The sequence below is a fragment of the Ptychodera flava genome, chromosome 16 (genome assembly GCF_041260155.1).
Source record: "Ptychodera flava strain L36383 chromosome 16, AS_Pfla_20210202, whole genome shotgun sequence".
Lineage (NCBI taxonomy): Eukaryota > Metazoa > Hemichordata > Enteropneusta > Ptychoderidae > Ptychodera > Ptychodera flava.
In genome coordinates this window covers 21,627,043-21,652,490 of record NC_091943.1, presented here as the reverse complement: position 1 = coordinate 21,652,490, position 25,448 = coordinate 21,627,043, and the positions used below count along the sequence as shown (strand labels likewise).

Here is a 25,448-nt window from a genome sequence, read left to right as displayed (position 1 = left end):
AATATTATTGAAAGTCATTAAGCATTTTCTCTTCAGCCAATTCCTAATTTGCATATTTAATGATCTTTCCTAATTAGAGATATATATCTGAATTGACTTGACCAAAGTTGACAAAATTTGCTACACATATTGCAGATACCATGATACAACATTATTGACAATCATTAAGCATTTTTACTTAGGCCACTTCCTAATTTACATATTTAATGAACTTTGCTTATTAGGGATATATACCGGGATTTACTTGATCAAAGTTGGCAAAACATGCTATGTACATTGATGATTATACCAGGTACTAGGTTAAAACAATATCGAAAGTCATTTCACATTTTCATGTCAGCTAATTTAATTTGCATATCTAATGAGCTTTCACAGCTCGGCATATATGGCTTGAAGGACTTGGCCAACGGTAATTACACTTGCTATGTAAAGTGGTGATACAATAAGAGCAGTCATATAACTTTAATATTTTTATTTCAGGTAATTACATATTTGTATACTTCATGACCTTTTAGAATTAATCGGCGGTGATTATTGTTCATTATGTTGATCATAATAATTTCAATGAAGTCACAAACATGTGGCAAAGGTTCAAATTTACACATAACTTCAATATATAATGAAACACGTGAGCATTTTCAGTTCATATCTGGTTATAAGTTGTAGTCAAAGCTGATGTGCACAGTGTCTGAGAGGACCTTTTCTTTTAACATTGAAAAATGAACGCACAGCTCATAATGACAAAACTGGCCTATTTAACTATTATTTTAGTCATGAAATAAAACACCTTTTAAAGAAAGACCTGTGACAAGAAGAAAAATAGTTTCATCAACGAGAATAGAAAACTGTTTTTTTATTTTTCTCCTAAAATATGTCACAGTATCAATGTATTGTGAAATATTATTGCATGTTGCTTTCTCATACTGAGTTCTCATAGAGAAAACAGTAAAGGGTCAGATTTTTGTCATGCTTTGTATATGAACTGCAGATTTCATATTGATTATTATGCTTTCAAAACAGACTTCATTTCAAATTTGCTAACATCCAGATATATCTGTGATATATTAAAGTTAGGGACTGGTCAGTTTCTTCGGCCTGGCGGGGCGGTGGATTCATGGGGGGGGGGGTCACCCTGTTTTTGACTTTGGTGATAGGGGGGGTCACCACGTTTTTGAAATGCCCAATAGGGGGTCAGTGTGTTTTGAATTTCGACACAGTCTCATCATTGCCTAAAATGCATCGTGTCAGCCTCAAATTTCATCATTCAGTTGCGGTTTTCGGCGCGCCCTTTGGGCGCGTTACTTTAATAATCAGACATATTTTTCAGCACGCCCAACTTTGACATATCAGGCATACATATATCAGAGATATCTGTATGTTCAATGTTTTTCAGCATGCTCTTTGAGCGCATTACTTTAATATATCAGACATTTTTCAGCACGCCCTTCCTGTGCATGACTTTAATATACAAGACATATATATCAGAGATATCAGGATGTTTCATATTTTCTCTGCGCCCTTCAGGCGCCATACTTTAATAAATCAGAGATATATGCCACAGATATCTTGATGTTTGCTAAGTGAAAGTGTACCGTTATGAAATCTGCATTTCATATGATAAGCAAGACAAATTCCTGATACTTTTCTGTTCTCTCTATGAGAATTCAGTATGAGAAAGCAACATGCACAAATATTTCACAATATATATTTGATACAGTGACTTATTTTAGAGATAGAGAAATGACAAGATATCTTTCGTTCTCATTGATGCAACCGTTTTCCTTTTTGTCTCAGGTTTTCTGTAGAATGATGCTTTTTATGACCAAAATAACAGTTAAAAACGGCAGTTTTTGTCATTATTAGCTGTGCTTTTATGGTTTCAATCAAGAAAAGGTCATCTCAGACACTGCACTTATCAGATTTGGCTAAAATGCCTCTCTATGGCTCCTCAGGAGATTTAATTGGATGGCTGGCAAATCTAAACACCCATCAAAATTTTTGATTTACCGCTTTTTCCTCTTTGATATTAATAATTGACATCCATTTCTGTACAACAGTTCAGGACATCTGTTTAAGCACAGAAAGTGTGAAATACATTCACAGCTCATTCAAAATGTACCTTATTCAAACTTTAAGATTGACACTTTGAAATTCCTATCTTACAACTGACATGTCAACAATTTCTTTAAAACACAGAATGACTGTTAAAATGTAAATGACATATATAATATATATATGTAATATAATATATGTGTAATATATATATATATATATATATATATAATATATATATATATATATATAATATATATATATATATTATATATATATATACACAACTGAGTTGATCAGGATGATCTAAAATATTACATTTCCACTACAAATTTGTTTCGTATAGGCTGCAGAGCCGCCTACACTCATCGGGTGGCTGTGATCGACCTGAAACTTTAGGCGGGAAACGATAGTTTATATATAATATTTGTGCCCACCTTTTGTTTTACAGTTGTCGCGTGCGGGGGGGGGGGTCACCCTGTTTTTGAAATTTGGAATGGGGGGTCACCCTGTTTTAAAAATTTGGAATAGGGGGGGTCAGCCATTTTTTTACGTCGGCAAAAAATAATCCACCGCCCCCCCGGCCGAAGAAACTGACCAGTCCCTTATGCATCCGAAGGGCGCGTCGAAAACTGTAATTGAATGATGCAATTTTAGGTTGGTGTGATGCTTTGCGTAACATACTTTCAATTTGCAAACATCCAGACACCCCCTCCCTCCACTCCTATTGAATTGAACATTTCAAAGACATGGTGACCCCGCCCATCACCAAAGTCAAAAACAGGGGGACCACAACCCATGGACCCATCCCCATGCTGAAGAAACTGACCAGTCCCTGATCGAGTAGGATTTCCGGCTCCGGACATTACCAACTGCTCTGTTACCCAGACTGCTCTGCAGGACCCTCATCAGGTCGACCTTGATACCGACTGACCAAAGTGTAGGTGGTGCAGATCACCAGGGGTGACCATGGTTCATGGAGTGACTGAGGTCAAAACGGTCAGGCAAAAGTATGTCGAAGTGGCTAGGGTCCCCTACGTGTGCTCAGCTATTTGCTAAGCTGCCAGTAGGCAAGCACTCGCGATATACGCGTAGAAGTACCTTTTTGCCATCCGATACACATACCCAGGCAAGATATCTCGCTACAGTACTGCAGTTCAGCTGAGAACAGGGCACAGTCGCTTGTGGCAAGGTACACTGTTAAGTTCCCCCACTGTGGTTGCAGACAGCTACGCATAGCGGTCGGCAGCATTGTGTTTATGCAAGGACATGACTAAAGTACAGAGACTACGACATTTTCTACTGTTCTTTCCTGCTCTCACGAGTAATTGAGGCGACTATCAAACATCAAGATCAAGCAAAGGTTGAAACGTCGCCATTTTAATCAGATTTCTGTAAGCCACACTGTATGAATGGCATAGACAGTATAAGCAACTATTCTTGACCGCGGACATCGGGGAACTTGCGGTTTTTTACGTCATTTTTGCGTCACACTGCCGTGAGAACAAAATATTTAAGTGTGGATTTTTCCCCGGGGATTTTTCAACCTTTACACCAGTATTCAAAGTTTCAACATTATGTCAATGATAAACACTAAGTTCTGTCCTTAGTCGCATAATTTCTGCATTGTTCACTGTCCTGTATAGTCAAATCCCAATTCACCTCACTCGCATGCGTGAGGTGAAAGTGACGTCACTCCGCGGTCAAGAATTGTCATTGACTATTGTAATTTTCCCTGTAGGCCTAACACAGCAAGTCCTCAAGCATTACTTTCTGTTACACCATGTCTAAGAGGGTCGCTGTTCTCGGAGCAGGAGCCAGTGGGCTGACTGCCATCAAGTGTTGTCTGGATGAAGGTCTTGAACCAGTGTGCTTCGAAAGAGGTACAGACATCGGTGGACTGTGGAACTACCATGAAGATATCAGAGAAGGTCATGCCAGTGTATTCCGATCAACAGTGATCAATACAAGCAAAGAGATCATGAGTTTCAGTGATTTCCCAGCACCTAAAGAATTTCCAAACTACATGCATAATACCTTGGTGATGAAATACTTCAGACTTTATGCTGAACACTTTGGATTAATAAAGTACATTAATTTCAAAGTTCACATCAATAGCGTCAAACCATCAGCAGATTATGACGCAACTGGAAAGTGGGATGTAGAATATACAGATAAGGAGAAAGACAAGAGCAAGACAGAAACCTTTGATGCGGTGTTGGTGTGTACGGGCCATCATGTTGATCCACATGTTGCGAAATTTCCAGGACAGGACGATTTTCAAGGCAGAATCGTCCACTCACACGACTATAAGCATTCACAAGGTTACGTGAACAAACGTGTTGTGGTGATCGGGATCGGCAATTCTGGCTGTGATGCTGCAGTGGATCTGGCGAGAGTTGCTTCTCAGGTAAAAAGAAATATACAATATATGTATGTTTCACAAATTGTTCAGGTTTCAGTCAAAGAGCACATTACAATCCAGATTGTCAGGTACAGCCTGCAGGTCATGTAATCCAAGTCGTGTAACAATTTTACAACTGTAACGGAATGCTATTTACTTTTCAATACACAGGGTTCAGCAAACATCACATCGATTGATTAAATATGATCAGCAAATAACATAAATGAAAATATTTTCATAACACATACAGGCCCTGGCCCGCACCTTGTCAGTGTGTACCTACAGCTACCTCCTCACTATCTCTGCATAGCATTTCAAAGAAAATAATATCTGTTATAGTATTAGCAGCCCAAACAAATCTCCATCAATTATTTCTACGATAGAGACTGGATGTAAACAGTAGTGTCGAGTCAATAAAAATTGGTCTACAAAAACTGTTGACTGGCGCCCTTACAGACTGAGATTTTGTTCCCAAAGAAAATATCAGCTTGCCTCAGTAGAGTTAATTTAGAAATAAAGCAGAATAAGAAAATTGATGTTGTCAAGGTGACGAGTACTGATATTCGATAGCTACATTCTGGGCATGTAATGACAGAAGTACGGAGTGTTTTGCACGCGGTTGACTTTGTCTAATTAGTGTAACTTGTTGGTTTCATCGATGTACACCTTGACTGTTTTTGCAGGTGTTTTTGAGCACAAGAAGAGGAAGCTGGATTTTGAATCGATTGGGACCGACAGGCCTGCCAGTTGACATCTTTGGTATAACGCGTTATGTTCATTCTTATCCTTTGTCAGTGAGGGCAGATCGCCTTCAGAAGCGCCTGAACGCAAAATTCGACCATGCCAAATATGGGCTCCAGCCTAAACACAACCCGACCCAACAACACCCGACGATGAATGACATATTACCAAATGAGATTTTGTCAGGTCTCGTCAAAGTCAAAGCTAACGTCAAGTGCTTTCGTAATGATGGCGTGGAATTTGAAGATGGCACGGTCGAACGAGATATCCATGAAGTGATTATGGCGACGGGTTACAATATCGGATTCCCATTCCTGGACGAGTCCATCGTCAAAGTGACCAACAACGAAGTGACCATGTACAAATATGTATTTCCTCCACACATGAAACACGGCACACTGGCGGTAATCGGACTCATACAACCAATTGGCGCCATTAATCCGATATCAGAGCTACAGTGTCGTTGGGCTACCAGGGTTTTCAAGGGCCTGACAACGCTACCTACCCAAGAAACCATGATGCGTGATATTAAAAGTAAGAGAGATGCCATGGCGTCAAGATATGTGAAGTCACAGCGACATACCATACAAGTAGATTTCATTCCATATATGGATGAAATCGGCGCTCAAATCGGTGTGAAGCCAAATTTTCTGCGGCTCCTTTTAACCAATCCGAAGCTGGCTTACAAGTGTTTCTTTGGCCCATACACGCCATACCAGTATCGTTTGATGGGCCCAGGAGAATGGGCGGGCGCTAAAGAAGCTATAGTGGCAGTGTGGGATCGGATCCTCTGTCCAATCAAAACGCGCCACGTAGATTTGCCCGAACAGAAATCAAACTTCAGTGGCTTTTTAAAGTTCCTTATTTTTGTTGTCATGGTTGTAGCTGTCATAATGAAATATTTTATCTGAAGCACACTGTATGTGTACTTTGTTGATCGCGGTAGAAAGTCATTCTTTTTTGCACATTATGTTTCGTTCACTCTTTGTGCTGATTCTGTTCTGAATTGTTTTGGAATTCAGCCGGGCATAAAAAGTATTGTATTGTCTTTCCGTTAATATGCCTTCGGGAAATAGCGTAGTAGGTCGTTCGGGAACTTTTTTATTTCATAATTTTGTTAAGGTGTGCCCTGTCAAACAGGGAAAAAAATTGGCAAAATGGAACACATACTGAAGCAGAGACCAATGAGTGTTTTGTTCAACTTTGATAATGTTGGCAATTAAGTACAATTGAGTACTATCCGAAGCAGTGATTGCATTGTAAAAATTTCATGGGGAACGACATTTTTTCAACCGGGACTCCTTTCTGTGTAAAACTATCAATTTTAATTCCGTAAGATAGCTTGCTTCAAAGTGATTTGCATAGAAGTTAATGACAAGATACATGGTCTGACGTCCAGTGCATGGCTTCTGCTGTAAATTGCAGTATGTGGCAATCACAGTTATGGCAAATAGTGCTACTGACATTAGTGTATTTTTATAGGTCGTTAATTGAACTTATTCAATCGATCTGGCTTTTACATTGGTTCAATAAGCATTGCGTGACGTAACATTTTATGGCCTCCCATAAAGACTTTTGTCTGTTTAAAAATAAAATAGTAAATGAACGGTGTTATTTACGATTTTTTTATTTTTAACCTGTACCATGGACTTGTGTGATTTCAAAAATTCACGTACATTCGAAAATGCTTTGAAGATTGCGATATTAAAGTTTGTTTTGCGTGTAACTTGTATGGTTCAAACATTTTATGCTAATTGCTTTCTGTGCAGGTGATAAACATAGTGATACGCAGCTCACTATAGACCGTCGACAGTAGTGCAAAGTAACATACCTATGACAGACAGACAGACAGAGGGGAGAAGGGGGTTCGGATACCGTCAGTGCTTAGGTCGTTTACGAATATATAGGCAGAGTAGAGGCCAGATTATCATTAAAAATCATTTCGCACAACATCAAACAAAGTGATTTCACATGGTTTAGGAGATGGAAAGGCGAATAGTCCATGAGATATAAAGAGTTGTAACCAATGTTCATAGCGCAGCCAGGTGTTTCTTTAAGGTAGTATGCGTATCGAAAGTGAGACTTAAACTTTCTGCTCAAACTTTCCTCAAAATTCAACTTTTGGCCATTCTCTTACCAAATCGAGAACAAAAATCAGGAGTCAGAGTGCAAAATTTGATACTGGAACGGCAAAGTACCTTAGATTTCCCGATATTTGAAATTCAAAATTGCCGTCATCCCTGTGTTAACTCTATGCGGGAAAATTAAATTTTCGATTTTCGAAAAACAAAGACGGTGAAAACTTTTCTTTCGCAAAGAGCTTTAAAATGAGCCGCCCCCCGCAAATCGCAAAATTCAGTGACCGATAAGAGTTGTCAAATGATGAGAACGACGGCTGGTTGTGGCTGAAGTGATGGTTGGTGAACCTACATCAAAGCGAGATTGTCATCAAGAACGGTGTTACAGTTGCAAGACCGAAGAGGATAGTCATAAATTTACAAAGAAAAACTACATTCCTTTCCGAGAGCCAGTTACAGTTGCAAGACCGAAGAGGATATATAGTCATAAATTTACAAGGAAAAACTACATTCCTTTCCGAGAGCCCTACAAGAACCTTGAGCAAGGGGAAGGCGCAGGCAAAGTGTCAGGAGTGACAGGACTGTAGATTTGAGATCTTCAAATCCCCGAGTGATGAAAACACCACAGTGGTTGTGGCGTACACTCTAAGTAGAATCTGACGTGTCACACCTGACGACGGAATCAAGATCTTGAATACGGAGACAAATTTACTCGTTTTTTCTAAGGAAATTGTGCATCTCCCATATTTACTTCTGTTCACTTTGTTCTCATAATAAAGTAGTGGATACGTCGTCATTAAATATATGCGTGTGTACGTGTCTGTGTATTTATATACCAATATTTACCGATATATCTCTAATTCAAAATGGCCGCCAACCGGGAAAAATTAAAATACAATTTTTACGTTACGAAGACGGTGAAAACTTTAATAATTCCAAGATGTTCAAATAAACGAGCTGTATATCAGAAAGGTCTGAGGAAAATTGGAGATCTAGAGTCCAAACAGCTGTTCATGAGTCGTATTATCACCTTAAATTTTGATTTGTTCTAACGACGCTGAAACAGCACTTTAGGTTACAGCAAAGAAACACCTCTGGATACAATGATATTTCTCAAAATCAACCGATTTTCTGCCTTTGTTGTATTAACTTGGTCCAAAGACAGACTGCTTTACAGATAGTATTTCTCTCTTTCTCGCAGTAAACACAGTTCTTCCGCTTGTGATCTCTTGGACCATGTCGTGTGTGCGCACTGCAATATGATTATTGCAGAGTATGACTTTGTCCGGTTGCATCAAGATAAATGCCAATTTTTTTAAGCGTCACTCGTTTGAAGACGACACAGTCGAAGACAATATCGATGCGGTTATCACGACAACAGGATACACATTAAGTATCCTATCCTGTACCAATCCATCACCAAAGTGACCAACTTACAGTTACTTTGACGACCAACACTTCCTGTCTCTCATCCATGGCGCCATGGCAACAGTGCGACTTTTACCAAAGTACGAGGGCGGTAGTCCAATGGATTATAAATCTTGCCTATTTTACCGCTTGCAAAAGTTTTTTTGTTTTTGCAATATCATGGCGTAGGAAAATTATTCAGCTCATGTTGAAAACTATTGAAATGTAACAAAATTATGACATCAAGGTAGTATGGCCTTGAGAGTGAAAGACAAACTTTTTCCTTAACTCTCCACACCGAAAAAATTTCAACCTCTCTCATAACAAATAGGAATAAGAATCAAGGGTAATTTTAATACTAGAGAAAAAATATGTAACATTTAACGATATTTGAAAATCAAACTGAAATGGCTGCTACCCTTGTGTTAACTCTATGGAGAAAAATGAAATTTTCGATTTAAAAAAAAACTAGAAGGTCAAAATTTTTCTTACTCCTTGAAATTAAGCCCCCCCCCCCCCAACTGGTAGATCAGAGAAGTATAGGAACAATTTTAGGGTCCGAATATGGCCGAGGCGCGTATGGTATGGAATATTTCCCGGTCGCCATCAATGTGTATCTGACAACGTTCTTGTCTCAAGGTAATCACGTGACCCCGTCAGATCAACGGTTATGAGGTTTTCTGCCATCTTGCTACTTTTTTCTTCCAATAAGCTTGACTGTTTCGTTGTAGCTTCCTAGCGATATGCTTATTTAGAAACCTTGAAATATATTTGTGTATTGATATTTTTATCATTTATTCTTAAAAGGGGAAGAAACCGCCCTTCTGATGCTTTGATGTATGGGTTTTAGAGTAGAAGATGACTCCTTAAAATTATGCACAATTCAATATCAGCCAAAAACTGTTTTTTGACTTGTTTTTATCGTTTTGATTAAAACAATTCTTTGTATGGGTGCTACGGAGAACACAAACCTATCTACTGTTCATATACTTATGGTGATGAAATACCCATGCAAATGAATACATCGATCGTAAGTAACAGGGACATGATGATGTTGCCATGGAAAATCGTCTTTCCCTGTGGACCCGGTTGATATGCCAGAGAACAATAGCTGAGAGCTTCCTATGCATGTTTACCTTGAAATGAATGTCACGTGGTCGAAATGAACACAATGAGAATATTTTCAGGGGTGCTATGCTGTTGATATATCATATCGTTCTACAGAGAAAGCATTCTCAGTGCGAAGAAAGGGTGCTTGATTCCCACATTGGTTCGAGACACCTTCTATGTTATTTTGATATACTTATTACACTTCTGCTGAGTCATAAACATTTACAACCTGATGCAAAGTGGGGAAAATTACGTTCTATAGATGTACAACTTTAGTACACGATAAGCACATGTTTTTTAAAATTTATTTTTATTTAATAAAATTTTGACCGTGATGACTCGGAAAAACTAAATGAACTAATATCATTTATGAGGCAGATTTATATACCGTTTTATCTATACTCACTAAGTCACCCTGATTCAGCAGAAACAGAAAAAAAACCAAATACTTCAATAGGTGTCAAAAGGTCATATTATACAGGGGAACCCTAAAACAAAAAATCGAAAGTTTAACGTAAAAACCCCACTGTGGCATGATCTAATCTGGATATCCAATATTGCAAAAACATCAAAGGTGACGTCAAGGATACAATCTTACTTATAGCGGCAGGCGCTTAGTGAGAGGACCACCATTCCAGCAAACGTATACAGAAGTACTGTCGCCAGTTATCTGTGGTTCTGGTCGTAACCTTGTACTTCAAAGAATCACCCGTCAGTCAAAAAGGAACCGTGGTGAGTACATTTAGTCTTTCTTTCTTCCAGAATAAAGGATTGTTACTAACTTTGTGTCCTACTGCTTGCTGATAAGGTAATCTATGCTCTCATTGAAGTTTAGAACGGGCCGTATTTCACAGTCCGTCATAGTCGTAGGAAACGAAATGTCTTAATTACAAAACCACCACAAAACAAAACGCTTGTGCGAGAGAGTAAGATGAGAAAATAGCAAGGTCTACATTTGATACAAATTCCTATTCATTAAATATAGTGGGTTGAGTACATCACTTGAAAGAAAACTAATCTAAAATTACGTTTTGCTGATGTAAATGCTTAACATACTTTCGTCTACCTCAGATGTCTCATACGAATTTTTTGTTATTTATAACTTAATATTATTTAACTATTTAATTTTTTATCTATTTATGTATTTTTGGGTCAAAATTTCACCATAACTACTCAGATAAAGATACATGTATACAAACTCCAGAGTCGATTAGACCCCTGGACGAGTTAGTGGAAATGAATGAAGAAGAATCTATGACCTTAAAAATTAATAACATCTTTTCATGAATCCAAGGTTTACCTTAATTCCCGGAAGTTACTGAGTTCCAGATAAACGATAAATATAACACAAGTGATATTTCAGAGACATACTGTTATGCTCACTTCGGGGTAAAATTTATTTTGCAACGTAACCGTGAATGTGTCGTGGTGTTAGTTTTCCTACACACGAATACGTTCGACGTCTTCAATCTGATAGTTTTGCTCGGTGGACAGGCTTGTCTCTTAGGCTCTCTGAAGCCTAGTTCAGTGTGATGTACTCATTACTTTTTATTAAGTTTCGTCACGGTTGCGATGTTCGATCGTGGCTATGGATGTGCGAGTGCTCCACGGACTGTACAGTGTGTGGAAGTGTCGCCTTCAGTAAAGACAGTTCAGCAGCGAAATACTTCGGTCATTGAACTACTTTTTTTCAAAGGTGAGGTGGGCAAAACCGGTTTACCGGTTTTGACTGCAAGTTTGTGTCTAGTCTTCGCTAGGTGAATAGTTACCGTAAGTTGTGAGTTCGAATCTGATCGAGAAGTTACTGAACTCTATACGGTACCCCTGTCAGAGTTGAACGGTTGACACGAAATATAAGCTTATGTTGCATGATGGTCTGTAGATTGAACTACTTCTGTCTGATGAGTATAAAGACTGTCCTCGTAGTCGGCGTGGGGGCGCGTGAGTAAAAAGCCGGTGTGTACTACATGTATCTAACCTGAAGTCATCGCGTACGTACCATGCATACAGTAGCAATTTGAATTGTATCTTAATGTATCTCCGAAAGGTCAGGTTCCATACAACAGCGATCGCCATATCACAAAACCTGGCAACGCACAATTACGTCGCGGACGTGAGACTCACACTACAGTGACTCAAACTAATTTGCATGCCAGAACTGCCATAGTTCACGTTACAGATCTAAATACATATCATTATCATAATACCGGCAGGTCGCTATATAGGGTGTTATTTGAGCTAGCATACCAGCAAACGTGCACAGAAGTAGTGTACCCAGCAGCTTTAACCTTGTAGGTTAAATTATCAGTCTTCAAAAGAGCACTGTGGTGAGTACATACATTTGTCCTTTTCTCCCGAAGGCTGTATTCCAGCGAACGTTTTTTGTCATCTTGCTCGCCGGACACGTGTCATAGCTTTAATGTTCACATTGATGTCTAGAATGGGCTTAATTGTTTCACCGTTCTTCAGAACCACATAAATCGAAAGAGCCATGTTTCAAGCTGTCTTTAGCCCTCTTCCTACCCTTGAAGTTCGTCACACAGTTATCGCCGATGAAACCTATGGTTCAAAGGCCACACGACTCCACGTCCCACTATGTCACTGATTCTGTACCGCTGTAACTCAGAGTTGAGCTCTCACGATCTCTCAATATTTAACGTACCGGCTAGCCCTTTAAACGACCTGAAAAATCACTCCCTCAAGAGATCCTGTCTGGCACAGAGCTATGTTACAGATTGTGTCAGCAGAGACAGCGTTGAATGAGGACAGGTCCCGCGCTATAACTGGCAGTTGTTCAAAACGTGTACATTCAGTGCTGTGCACACCGGCGTGTATTATAATTACCTAAGATTGCCATGTCTCAAACAGTCCTTTGACAGAAAAGATGTGACGAACAATTTTCGTTGGAAAATTTAAAAGATGTTAAACACGTGAGACGAGGCATGGTCCCTCCATAAATGCAGTACAGTGGCATAGAATGACTTCCTTTTGTACCAGACAGTGAATGCAGGCAATTGCGCTGGATTTTGCGTGGGCGGAATGAGTCAGATAAAACCTCGGCAATTTAAGGTCACCACGTCCTTGAATAATACATTTCTATGTAGGGAGGCCAAAGGTCACATTTGGAATGCAGGCTGAAGCAAATAACGCCCTAACGGATAGAAGCTATCACATGCCTTTTTAAACGAGACGATAGTTACATTGAGGGTTTTATGAGTTCTGACGTGTATTAAATTTATAATAATAATTTGTGAATGCTGTTGTGACAGTCCATAGGCAGAAAAGATGAGGAATAATTTTCCAGAGAAAAATTACAATCTGTAAAACTGGTGACATGAAATCACAGTCTCATAGAATGACTTACTTTGTACCAGACAGTGGGTGACAGCTCCTACACTGTGAATTGTATGGGTGGCGTAGTTCAAATAACGCCCTAGCCATATAAGGCAATACGTCCTTGAATAATAAAGCTCACTTTACATTTGAAAGGCAAATAACACCCTAACGGACAAAGGTTATCACATGCCTGTTAAAACGATAAGATAGTGACAGTTAGGTTTTATCGAGTTCTGACGTGCATTTGTAACAGCTGGTCATTTATCTTGGTTTGCACTCTTTACAACTTTGCTGAGTCATCCACAGAATCTCTTACTTTTAGTTTCAGAAAGAAAACAAAATTTAGATCTATGGTTTATAAGTGAATGTTTGTGAGTGTTCTGCAGTTTAATACCAGTATAGCATTTCGTCTGGTATTCTAGTGACAAGAATTAAAAGTAAGAATTAAAAGTAAGCTTAATGAATAACCGTCAAAGTGTTAACATCTTCACTCTTCTGAAGTAGCCTTGGGAGGTCGTAAAAATTATAAAAATAATGATTATGATGTAAAAATGATCACTATAGTCACACTTTAGCCTCTTTTGATAACAATTAATATCTCAATGCCGGTATGTATGCATGATAAGTAAATTTCATGCCATCGAAATATTAGTTTTGATTCACTTCTCTTAGATTATTTTAAATAGTTCTTTTGGCGGTTTCAATACACGGTTTCCTTCTGATAAAATAAATGTGATATCATCTTCTGGACTGTGGGTAGTTAATTTTTATCAGTTTGTTGAAATATAACTTACCTTGAACACTTTATAGGCTTCTGTGTTACTCTTAGACTAGTAAAATTTTAGATTATTGTGAGAGCACGGGCTAGCGTTTGTTTACGAACATCATGGAAATTGCTGTTCAATAGATCCTGTCTGGCGTCTTGCACTGTGTCAGCAAAGACATAGAGAAAGATACTGTCTATGTTACTCTGTGGCAAAGACAACAACGAGGGCCGTCACCATTGTGTGACTCGCAATCATCGAAAAAGTTCTAGTTGTGCACAAGGGACTGTGACAATAACTTGCTAGTGCTGTTGTGAGGTTGGGCTTTAGACAAAATACATGTGATTGGACCAGAGATGTGACGAATCATTTTCGGGAGAAAGGTCGGCGAGAAATTTATTGTATTACACTGATTACAGTCTCATAGAATGACTTACAGACAGTGGGTGATCGGCTCCTGCACTGTGAATTGTATGGGTGGCGTGGTTCAAATAACACCCTAGCCATATAAGGTCATTGCGTCCTTGAATCATAAAGTTCTCTGCACTGTACTGGGACAAATGTTACTTTGGAAGGCAAGCTGAGCCAAATAACACCCTGACGGACAAAGGTTATCACATGCCTTTCTAAACTATAAGATAGTGACAGTTAGGTGTTATTGAGTTCTGATGTACATACATTACACATGCCAATTGTTGAATCTTTGCTGAGTCACCCACGGTAACTGTTAATGTCAGATTGAGAAAGAAAATTAGTGAAGATTTACATTTTGTAGGTATATGTACGGTGTGTCCTCAGAACTTATCTATCAATATATCATTTCTTCCTATGTTTTGTCCATATCTAATTAAATTTCGAGGGTGATGACAGGCCAAACTATAAATCAGAAAAAGCAAAAAAAAGCGAGTGTTTAAATAAAATCAGCCACAAAGTATGACGAAGAAGACTGTAAAAAAATTTGTGACTTTTGATGTAAAATCTGTCGACAAAAGTGGACATAACAATTTCTCTCTCAGTAACCATTGGTTACTCCCATTCCTTTGTTGCCGTACACTTGTTTAAATAATAATTTCACGCACACATGATATTCAATGCACTTTTTATTCTGTAAAGAAGCTGTTTTGCTAACCAGCTCTTTGCTATAGCTAGCTCTTGGCTATATATCCAAGGAAAATAATTTATTAATAGATTCTGTGCGGCACCTTGCACAGAGATGTGATACAGGATTTGCTGACAAAGATAATCATGAGGACAGTGTGCTGTGACGCAGGCTTGCGCAAAAACATGTACAGTGCTGTGCATACGGGCGTGTGGTAATGACTTGAAATTGTTGTCGTGTGTTTACATCATGATGCCCTTAAACAGGCAAGAAGATTTGACAAATCATTTTCTCGAGAAAACAATTAAATATGTAAAACAGGTGACATGAATTGAATGGCATCATAATCGCTCAGAATATCTTCCTTTCATTTGTGCCAGACAGTAAGTAGCGGCTCCTGCACTTCATATGAGCGGCGGGAGTCAAATAACGCCCTGGCTATTTGAGGTCATCGCGTCCTTCAATAAATAAGATCTCAGTATTGGATTCCAGGGACCACATTTGGAAGGCAGGCTGAGTCAAATAATACCCTGGCGGACAAAGGTTATCATGTCTCTGTTTAAACGATAAGATAATGATAGTTAGATTTTATTGAGTTCTGATGTACATTCACAACACATGCTATATATCTCGCATTTCACGTGTTAAATCTTTGCTGAGTCACTCAAAGTAACAGCTAATGTTACATTATATAAGAAAGAAAGTAAATCGAGATTAACGTTTTATATGTGTGTATGTGGGTCTCCAGTAGTTATACCAGTAATTTCTTCAGTTTTTCCTGTATTTGACAATGATAACAGTTCGAAATCTAACTAAGCAAACGCCATGAGAAAAGAACGAGTATTTCAATAAAAAGAAGTCGCTGAGTATGACCGAGGAAAATAAAAAGGATTTCATGGGTGTTTCTCCGTATCTCAGAGTTTCACTAATGCCATTGTTTTCGTTCAATTAACGATGTTTTATATGCAAATGATATTTAATGAGCCTTTAGCCATTAAAAAGTGTTTAGTTTCGCCATAGACATTGGACTTGCTACTGCCTATGGTTTCTACTGTGTATGGTTTCGCTTTGTCCATATGTAAGATAGTCAAATTTTCTTAATATTCTCTGACAGATAGGAACTTAGTTTTTTTTTCTGTCGGCATTCTCCAGCTAACGCTAACTCCTGATGATCATTTCAAAAATTTCAAAAGTCGTTTATATTCCTAACGGTTCCATGAAATACACGGTAATCAAATAGCAGAGAAATGAGCCACTGCTCACCAAGCGCTTCATCCGCGGCATCACTTTTCAATCTGTCTTCTGACAGCAATTGAATTTGCCTACCGTGCTGTCAGAGTTGAACAGTTCACATGAAGTGCATTGCATCGTGGTCTTGTAAAATATTACATCTCTGCCAGGTACTGAGTAAAAGACTCCTGTGTTAATGTTTTACGAGCGGCATGAGTCAAATCGCACGTAAGCCATTTTAAGAGGTCACAGCTTACGTGCACTGCATGTATGCGGGGTGTTATTTGTTAGAACACAGCTTATCAGAACAGTACAGGGCGTTATTTGTGAGAAAACCGCGTACCTGACCTGGATGTTTACTTTTTGGCAGTTGAATGATAAGTTTATCAATCTGTGCCAAAAGGTCACAAACAAGATATCAAGACGTCAGACTCACACAACTGTTACAAATCTAATCTGCATCTTAACTGCCAAATTTAACTAGACGCCACAATCTTCCTTTCAAAGGGCGGCTGGCATGTACAACGGATGGGGCTAGCATTCCAACAAACGCGGTCTAATAGTGCAGCAAGCTTCCTTTACCTTCAGATTGCCAATTTCCAATAGAGTATCGCGATGTTACTTTTATCCTCTCGTTCGCCCCCGATCACACATTTTTGTTCAGAATTAGCCATTTTCGATCGTTACTCAGGGTCACGTAAATCGAAGTGTTGAAGAAGAGACTTCAGAACACGGAACCCTTACGCGAAAGGGAGAAAGAGGAATGCAAAGAACCATTTTCATTCTAATTCAAGACGCGTACGACTGATCATATATTTTGGGTTATATTTCTTTGGTGTTTCTTGACTCATTAATAGTGACACGTAGATTAAGAAATGATACTAATCCAAAAATGTGTTATAAGAACACATTTGTTTATTAACAGTAGATGTAAGCATAGAACACTTTCAAATGGTTTTCTTTATCAATAAAATTTTGGCTGTCATGATTCAGCAAATTAAATGAACGGATACCAAATATAAGGGCCGAGTATATTTTTATCGAAAACTATGCTCGCCCCCCACTCTCTCTCTCTCTCTCTCTCTCTCTCTCTCTCTCTCTCTCTCTCTCTCTCTCTCTCTCTTTCTGAGGTACTCTAAAGCAAATGTAAAATGTCAAGAGCGGGGGCAAAGGTTACCTTTATAGACGTCGGACTCACAAAACCTACTGAGCGCCTGACACGTATACCGAGAACTATAGGCTAGAGTAGATTCACCAGCTATTCTGGCCTTTTTTATAGACTTGCACATTGTTAAAGCACTTCATATGGAGTTTTGCCCAGGCTAGTGATAAGAATTTAGGTCGTATAAGCCCTGACATAGGCCATAGAAGGAACTTATTTGTGACGTATCGAAATGGAGATAGAAATTAAAAATGTGTAAAACAGATGACATGAAATGCATTGAATCACAGTCGCCTAGAACAACTTCCTCTACTGGACAGTGGGAGTGAAGGCCCCTGCACTGTATATTGTATGTGCGGCACCGAGTCAAATAACGCCTCGTTGATTTTAGGTCATCACGTCCTGTAGTAATAAATTTCTCGGTAATTTAGGCCGTTGGTTATATTTGAAAGGCACTCCGAGTCAAATAATACCCGAGCTGACATAGGTTATCTCTTGACTGAACAAACAAGAACATGTCGACGTGTAGGTGTTATTGAGCCAAGCAGTCACTAAAAAACAAGTAAAATTGGTGACGGACGGTCATATTTACGAGGCACAAAACGAATAAAAGATCGAAAGTCCAAGCAAAAGTTGACTTTGCATAGGTCTGGCTGTCACCACTATGATCAAATCTAATTTGAATTTCGAAAATTTCCCACAGTGACGTCACAGTTAAATTTTTACTAATAACAGCTGACGAGTACAACGTTTTTCAGTCGGGCTAGCATTCTGAAATGACAAAACTGACACAAAAGTAGCGTCTCCTGTTGCCTCTACTCCCTGATAGTAAACTTTAAAATCGTCTCTATTTCAAAAAGAGTATCCCGGTGAGTATATTTCTTTATGCTTTCTCCTGAAGTGAATATTAGAGCTGACGTCTTTCTCTTTCTTGTGTGGCAAGGTTGAAGGCGTAGATCTTTAGAGATCTTCGATAGATTTTCAGAGTTTGCTTGATTTCACTGTTATATTCAGAGACTTGTTAGGGTCCACTAAAACAAGAAACGCTTGTTTAAAAGGAAAACGAGTAAATAACTAGGTTTATGCCTTAAAGGATTTTCACCTTCATTCATGACACGTGGTAATTTACATATTTTGCTTATCAGATTGCCTACCAATCGACACCAAAATCAATATTTCGTTTGTTTGTTCAGTAGTCAAGGTAGAGTGCTTCAAAAGTTTGTTTGACAAAATATTTACCGTGATGACGTAGCGAAAAACTGAATGAAATAATCCCTATAAAAGTATGTATGTGTTTCATTGTATATCATTATCTGACTGTACTGGTACGAATACGGTTTTGCCTACCGAGTGCATACACATCAAAGTGCACAAAGAATACCGTATACTCAATTTAAAAGCCATAATAGTAAAGTTGCTGCAGGGTCTATGACACACAGTCTCATGTAGGTCGTGAGGAATGAATTCCTATTCACCGTGAAGGTGCTTCATACAAAACTGGGTGAGCCTATCAGTTTTGAACCAGTTTCGAGACAGAAATTGAAGTCGTTTTGTTTTTGTTCAGTAAAGCGTTATGAAAATTAAAAGTTGCCCCTCAATGATAAAAATGATGGCGTTTGAGTGAAAAACAAGAAACTGTCAAATTGTAGGTATGCCTAAACGATCTCTGCCAAACGGTCTAAATTATTTGGGTTTGTATGGTAGTATATAACCCGCGGCGAAAAAATATTACTGACGACTATCCAAGTTTTCAAGGAGTTAATGAATAGAGAGCTCCATCGTCATTTTAGGGCAAATGTGCAGCATCTCGGAAGCTGTTATCCAATTGGTTGGCTGAATCTTACCGTTATCATTGCATTATACACAATGGACTCCCTAAGTTGCTGTGAATGGCGACAATCGCCCTGTCAGCAGTCATTTCGACTCGGAATATGGTAATACGACTCCACAATATGTAGATTTTGTGTTGTCTTGTATCAAGGGAGATAATGATGATACAAGGTGTCTCTGTACCGTGGGCGTAAACTGTTGCATCAAGAAAATTTTCTGTTCCATCCATGGCACCAGTGCCTGTTATCTGCAGGTTTTTATTCGGTCGACTTGAGCGAAGTGATATTTATGCTGGGGACTTACACAGTTAACGTCTGAGTGTTCAGGATGAGGCGTAACACCATTCTAAGTTTGACTGATAAAAATATAATAAATTGATGCCGGTACCTCACATGGCACTTAATCTTGGTCACCTTGGTGACACCAGAGTAACCGTGGTGACAGTCACAGCGCTTGCAATGAGAGGTGCTGAAAGTTGTTGATGCTCAGTTTCGACAGAATGATGAATAGCGCCCGCTACGACTGCAGTAGACATTTGAAAGTGAGGTCGTGATGTTAACTCATTATTGCTGCTCTTGTGTTTAATTGTTACATTTGATGTTCAATTAACATGGAGTCAATGACCGGCAACTGGGCGGAACTGTATTAAACTTTATTATGTAAGATAGTGAATAAAAGATAAAGGGATTAGCTACCTCATTAACTGTATTAAATGGCGATCTTTCAGAAAATGCCCCATTCACACATTAAATGTTATTTTTATCCAAAATAATCTTACGCAACCTGATGAACTTGTTTGATATGTACTCATCATAATAATAGATAGATAATAACTTGAAAATTTCAAATGTCAAGAATGTCAGTCACATAATGGTGATAGTATGGCGCGTAATCAAGGCCAATATTCTAACTCCCAATTTTCAACTATACAACTCGACATTCAACATTCAAACTCCCCATTTTCAACTATACAACTCGACATTCAACATTCAAACTCCCCATTTTCAACTATACAACTCGACATTCAACATTCAAACTCCCCATTTTCAACTATACGACTCGACATGCAACATTCAAACTCCCCATTTTCAACTATAAGCTTACAACTCAACATTCAACTATCGAACTCAACATTTGGGATTGCTATTCCCCATTTTCAACTTTCGAACTCCACATTTTCAACTCTCGAACTCAACATTTAGGATTCGTATTCTCCCTAGGCATCCCTAACTTGCTTCATTGTAGTTACCCACGTTTTTCCTTCTGGGCTATACTACGTCAGAACGCGTCATAGATACGTCACATGACGTTTCGGAGTTTTAGAGTTATTCCTATGTGATGTTCTAGAGGGTCCAAAAATATGGACTGGAACATTTGTGATGCTATCAAGATTTACCGCCGACCTCCGCCATCACTTAGGCCTAATTCGGTCGCTATCATGTCGTCTAATCAAGAGCATGCATGCGTGGCTCGCCATGGCTTATTTTAAAATTAACAACTCGCTTGTTAATTTCCACACTATTACAGCCAAAACACAACTCAAACACTAAACTAGCTCTGCATGGCAGGGCTTAGCCCTGAGTACGATGCTGTGTGTTCCGCTACAGCTAATCGCCTGGTGAGCGGGGCGATTAGCTGTAGCAGAACACACAGCATCGTACGCAGGGCTAGGCAGGGCTGTCTGTTACCGGCGTTATGCGGCCTCCCACCACATGTAGTGGGAGGCCGTATAACGCCGGTAACACACAGCCCTACAATGCAGAGCTAACACTAAACACACCAAAGCACATACAAGACGAGATGGCTGATGTGTGAAGCCACTTTCCCTTTATTACACCGTGACCACTATGTTCAACATCATGTATTTCACGTTGAGCGGCTTGCACCAGCTGGACAATACGCTCACTACACATTCCAATGCCACTTAACTGTGACAAAAGTCTAACAAGACTCTCACACCTACGTGACACATCTCCCCGTCTGTCGGGCTGGTCAAGGTCAAGTAGCAGCCTAGACAAACTACCACTGACGTGGTCACTAACGAACCCGGTGTCGTCCAAAATTAACTGCGAGGTCACCATATGTTTGGGACTCCCTAACAAAGTGATAAGCAGTTTCATGTAAAATGACACCGACGATTTTTTGAAGTCGTATTTGACTATATGTATGCTAATTTTGGCTTGTGTTCGCTGGCTAGTGGTCTAGGGGGACCTATGACTTCGATAGTTGAAAATGGGGAATACGAATCCAAAATGTTGAGTTCCATAGTTGAAAATGTGGAGTTCGAAAGTTGAATGTGTGGTGTTCGAAAGTTGAAAATTGGGAGTTCGAAAGTTGAAAATGTAGAGTTGTATAGTTGAAAATGGGGAGTTCGAAAGTTGAAAATGTGGAGTTGTATAGTTGAAAATGGGGAGTTTGAATGTTGAATGTTGCGTTGTATAGTTGAAAATGGGGAGTTTGAATGTTGAATGTTGCGTTGTATTGTTGAAAATGGGGAGTTTGAATGTTGAATGTTGAGTTGTATAGTTGAAAATGGGGAGTTTGAATGTTGAATGTCGAGTTGTATAGTTGAAAATGGGGAGTTTGAATGTTGAATGTCGAGTTGTATAGTTGAAAATGGGGAGTTTGAATGTTGAATGTCGAGTTGTATAGTTGAAAATGGGGAGTTTGAATGTTGAATGTCGCGTTGTATAGTTGAAAATGGGGAGTTTGAATGTTGAATGTCGAGTTGTATAGTTGAAAATGGGGAGTTTGAATGTTGAATGTCGCGTTGTATAGTTGAAAATGGGGAGTTTGAATGTTGAATGTCGAGTTGTATAGTTGAAAATGGGGAGTTTGAATGTTGAATGTCGAGTTGTATAGTTGAAAATTGGGAGTTAGAATATTGGCCTTGATTACGCGCCATAGTGATACTCAGACACGATGAGTTGTGATAATCCTGCATATGAACTGATTGAATATTTGTGTGTTTGGATGAACGAACTTTTGCACATTGGCTGATGAGTGTAAAATATTTTGATATGTCGAAAGTAAAGTCCTTAGGGTGTTTGTTAGGCCCTGACAACAATGCAGACGTAATCCAGCTCCCATGTGCTGCGTGGGTATTGATCCAAATTCATTAAAAAGTCACTTTTGCTTACTGTGCATGGGTCGCGGTCATCTTCCTCATACATTGTGTCTCTGACAACTGAGGATGGTAACCGTAATGGATCACTCCTGAGCCACAGCCAGTTGCCTACCATCACACTTTTCAAACTGACCCTAATTTAAACGATATGATTTAAATGTACGCAATTCCTCCCCACTCCCATGTGTCATAGCAATATCATTGGTCATCCAAAGTCAGTGAAAGTCTAAAACATGATCCAAACAAACAGCGCTTGAGTGGTTGTAACCTTGCTTTTGGTGATTACTTTATTTTCGAAAATGGTGATCACACGACAATGACATAAGATATTTGTTCATTCAAACTCTAGAATCAACAAGTACCATTCGCCATGCCGAAGAGGATAGCCGTCATCGGAGCCGGAGCCAGTGGGCTGATTGCCATGAAATGTTGCCTGGATGAAGGTCTGGAACCAGTGTGCTTCGATAAAGGTACAGACATCGGTGGACTGTGGAACTACCACGAGGATGTCAAAGATGGCCATGCTAGTGTGTTCCGTTCAACAATAATCAACACCAGCAAAGAGCTAATGGCCTTCAGTGACTTCCCAGCGCCAAAGGAGTATCCAAATTACATGCATAATACTTACGTCATGCAGTATTTCAGGCTCTATGCTGAAAAATTTGGCTTGATGAAGCACATTAACTTTAAGACCCATATCGACAGCGTCAGACAGGCCGCAGATTACGACACGAGCGGGAAATGGGACGTGAGTTACACCGACAAGGAGAAAGGCACGAGCAACACGGAAACGTTTGATGGTGTCTTGGTTTGTACAGGCCACCACGTGGATCCAAATGTGCCGACATTTCCAGGACAGGACGACTTCCAAGGCAGAATCATCCATACCCACGACTACAAGCATCCACGCGACTATGAAGATAAGCGTATTTTGGTGATTGGGGTCGGCAACTCGGGTGGAGATGCTGCCGTCGAGCTGTCACGGATTGGTTCACAGGTAATATTGCGGAAACAACGCTTTTGACGATGGCGTTGAACGATGGCTTCCTAGCAACTATGAGTTACACATTTGCGTTACATTAGAATCTCTTACAGTGACATTGCTGTGCTGACTTTAGCTGATACAGTCATGACTGACCGGGTACTTCATGTCGAATCCTTTAGAATGCACATATAGGAAATATATCAAATATTTTACCGTTGTCTTTTCGTTATTCCACCATATCAATTAATTTTATTTCAATCACAACTAAGTCAAAAGTAAAGCTGTGTTACTCTATATGATTGAAACGATCTTTTGTCCATATTTATTACTTAATATCACGTGTCTCATGTTATGATTTCAGGTGTTTTTGAGCACAAGAAGGGGATGCTGGATAACACATCGCGTCGGCCCGGAGGGGCTGCCCTCCAACATTTTCGATTTTACACGCGCCCGTCAATCGATCCCCCTGTCTCTAAAGGCTTATTTTCTCGAGAAGAAACTGAAGGCCAATCTCGATCACGCCAACTTCGGGCTGCAGCCCGAACACAGTCCGATACAAGAACACCCGACAATCAACGACTTCTTACCGAACGAGATCTTGTCGGGTTGCGTCAAGGTGAAGGCCAACGTGAAGAAATTCCTGAAGACCAGTGTGGTCTTTGAAGACGACACAGTGGAAGAAGACATCGATGAGGTTATCATGGCGACAGGTTACACATTTGGTTTCCCGTTCCTGGACGAGTCGGTCATCAAAGTGTACAAAAACGAAAATCCACTGTACAAGTATCAATATCCTCCTCACCTGAAACATGGCACACTGTCCATAATCGGCTTTGCCCAACCAATAGGGCCTATAAACGCTATTTCAGAGCTTCAATGCCGTTGGGCAACGCTAGTTCTCAAGGGCCTCCTCAAACTTCCCCCTAAAGAGAAAATGATGGCAGACATCCAGAAAAAGAAAGACGTCATGGCGGCCAGATACGTGAAATCGCAGCGCCACACCATACAAGTAGATCTGATTCCTTTCATGGATGAAATCGCCGAGCATATCGGCGTGAAGCCGAATTTCCTCCTTTTGTTTTTAACCAATCCGATATTGGCTTATAGGTGTTTCTTTGGTCAATTTACCCCGTACCAGTATCGTTTGATGGGTCCCGGGAAATGGGATGGCGCTGCGAAAGCTATCCACACCATGATGGACCGTGTCCGCTACCCAACCCAAACACGGCCAGTTAAGCAACAGAGGGAGACATCGTATGTCGGTAGTTTATTCACGTTCCTAGTTTTTGGTGTTGTAATTTTGGCTGCCATCATGAAGTATACACAAACTGAATAATTTTATGCACGGGACTGCAAAATATACGCTATACGCTATTTCAATTATAAGCATTCAAGCAAGTGTCAATAGAAGTAGATAAAAGTTTTCTGTAGAAAGCCATACTGTCATTGTCGTTTTATAAAGCAATATCTTCAGTCATATTTTTAAGAGTGTTTCAACATGTTGCTTGGTCAGCTTTTTGCAGGGTTTAAAATTCACAAAGAGATATTAATGGACCTTATAGGTAACAGATAGGAATGATTTATAGCCAGCGAAACACATACACATAACAGAACATGCCTTGCTTTTTTCAAGACATTTTTAAACAATAATCATTTCGACAATCCTCAAAGTGATTCTACTAGATACTAAAATATTAGCCGATGTCAACGATAGAGGGCGTATAAAGGAACTTTCTACATTCCTTATCTTTCTTATTCTACCTATTTAGTGTCAATGTTAGTCTATAAAATGTTCCAATTTTGTTATCCCTTTGGTATTCTGAGGTTATATGAGTAAAGAAATATATGGCCACAATGATTTGAAAATAACATGTCATGCTGAGGAAGTCTGGTCATCACATACGGTTTCTGAAGAAGTATATTTCTGTACTTTCCGACGATGTGTTGTTTTTCATAACGTCATCAACTTAGAGTATTTTTAATGCATATATAATTAAATTCAAGTTAATTACTAGTCATCTCCGAAATGTTGGAAATACTCCATTGAGCGTGCGATGCTTATTTGTTAAGTTTGCATGCTACTGCTCTGAAGTTCAATAAAAGGCAATGTAGTGAATGAAGTT

General features: G+C 39.4%; 2 protein-coding genes across 3 annotated transcripts; both read left to right on the top strand.

The window, feature by feature from the left end:
* The first annotated feature begins 2,962 nt into the window (after positions 1-2,962).
* LOC139114291 (flavin-containing monooxygenase 5-like) lies at positions 2,963-6,923 on the top strand. The gene is made up of 3 exons (XM_070675900.1): positions 2,963-3,293; positions 3,794-4,462; positions 5,140-6,923. The coding sequence occupies exons 2-3, from the start codon at positions 3,836-3,838 to the stop codon at positions 6,106-6,108; spliced, it is 1,596 nt and encodes a 531-aa protein (XP_070532001.1). The 5' UTR covers positions 2,963-3,293; positions 3,794-3,835; the 3' UTR covers positions 6,109-6,923.
* A 4,992-nt stretch (positions 6,924-11,915) lies between these two features.
* On the top strand, positions 11,916-25,441 carry LOC139114293 (flavin-containing monooxygenase 5-like). Of its 2 annotated transcripts, none has more exons than XM_070675903.1 (3): positions 11,916-12,119; positions 22,690-23,337; positions 23,687-25,441. In XM_070675903.1, exons 2-3 carry the CDS (start codon positions 22,711-22,713, stop codon positions 24,659-24,661), a joined length of 1,602 nt encoding a protein of 533 aa, XP_070532004.1. In that variant the 5' UTR covers positions 11,916-12,119; positions 22,690-22,710; the 3' UTR covers positions 24,662-25,441. The 2 variants fall into 2 exon arrangements, with proteins under 2 accessions (XP_070532004.1, XP_070532006.1); XM_070675905.1 differs by lacking the exon at positions 11,916-12,119 and adding an exon at positions 18,129-18,252.
* Positions 25,442-25,448: the final 7 nt, after the last annotated feature.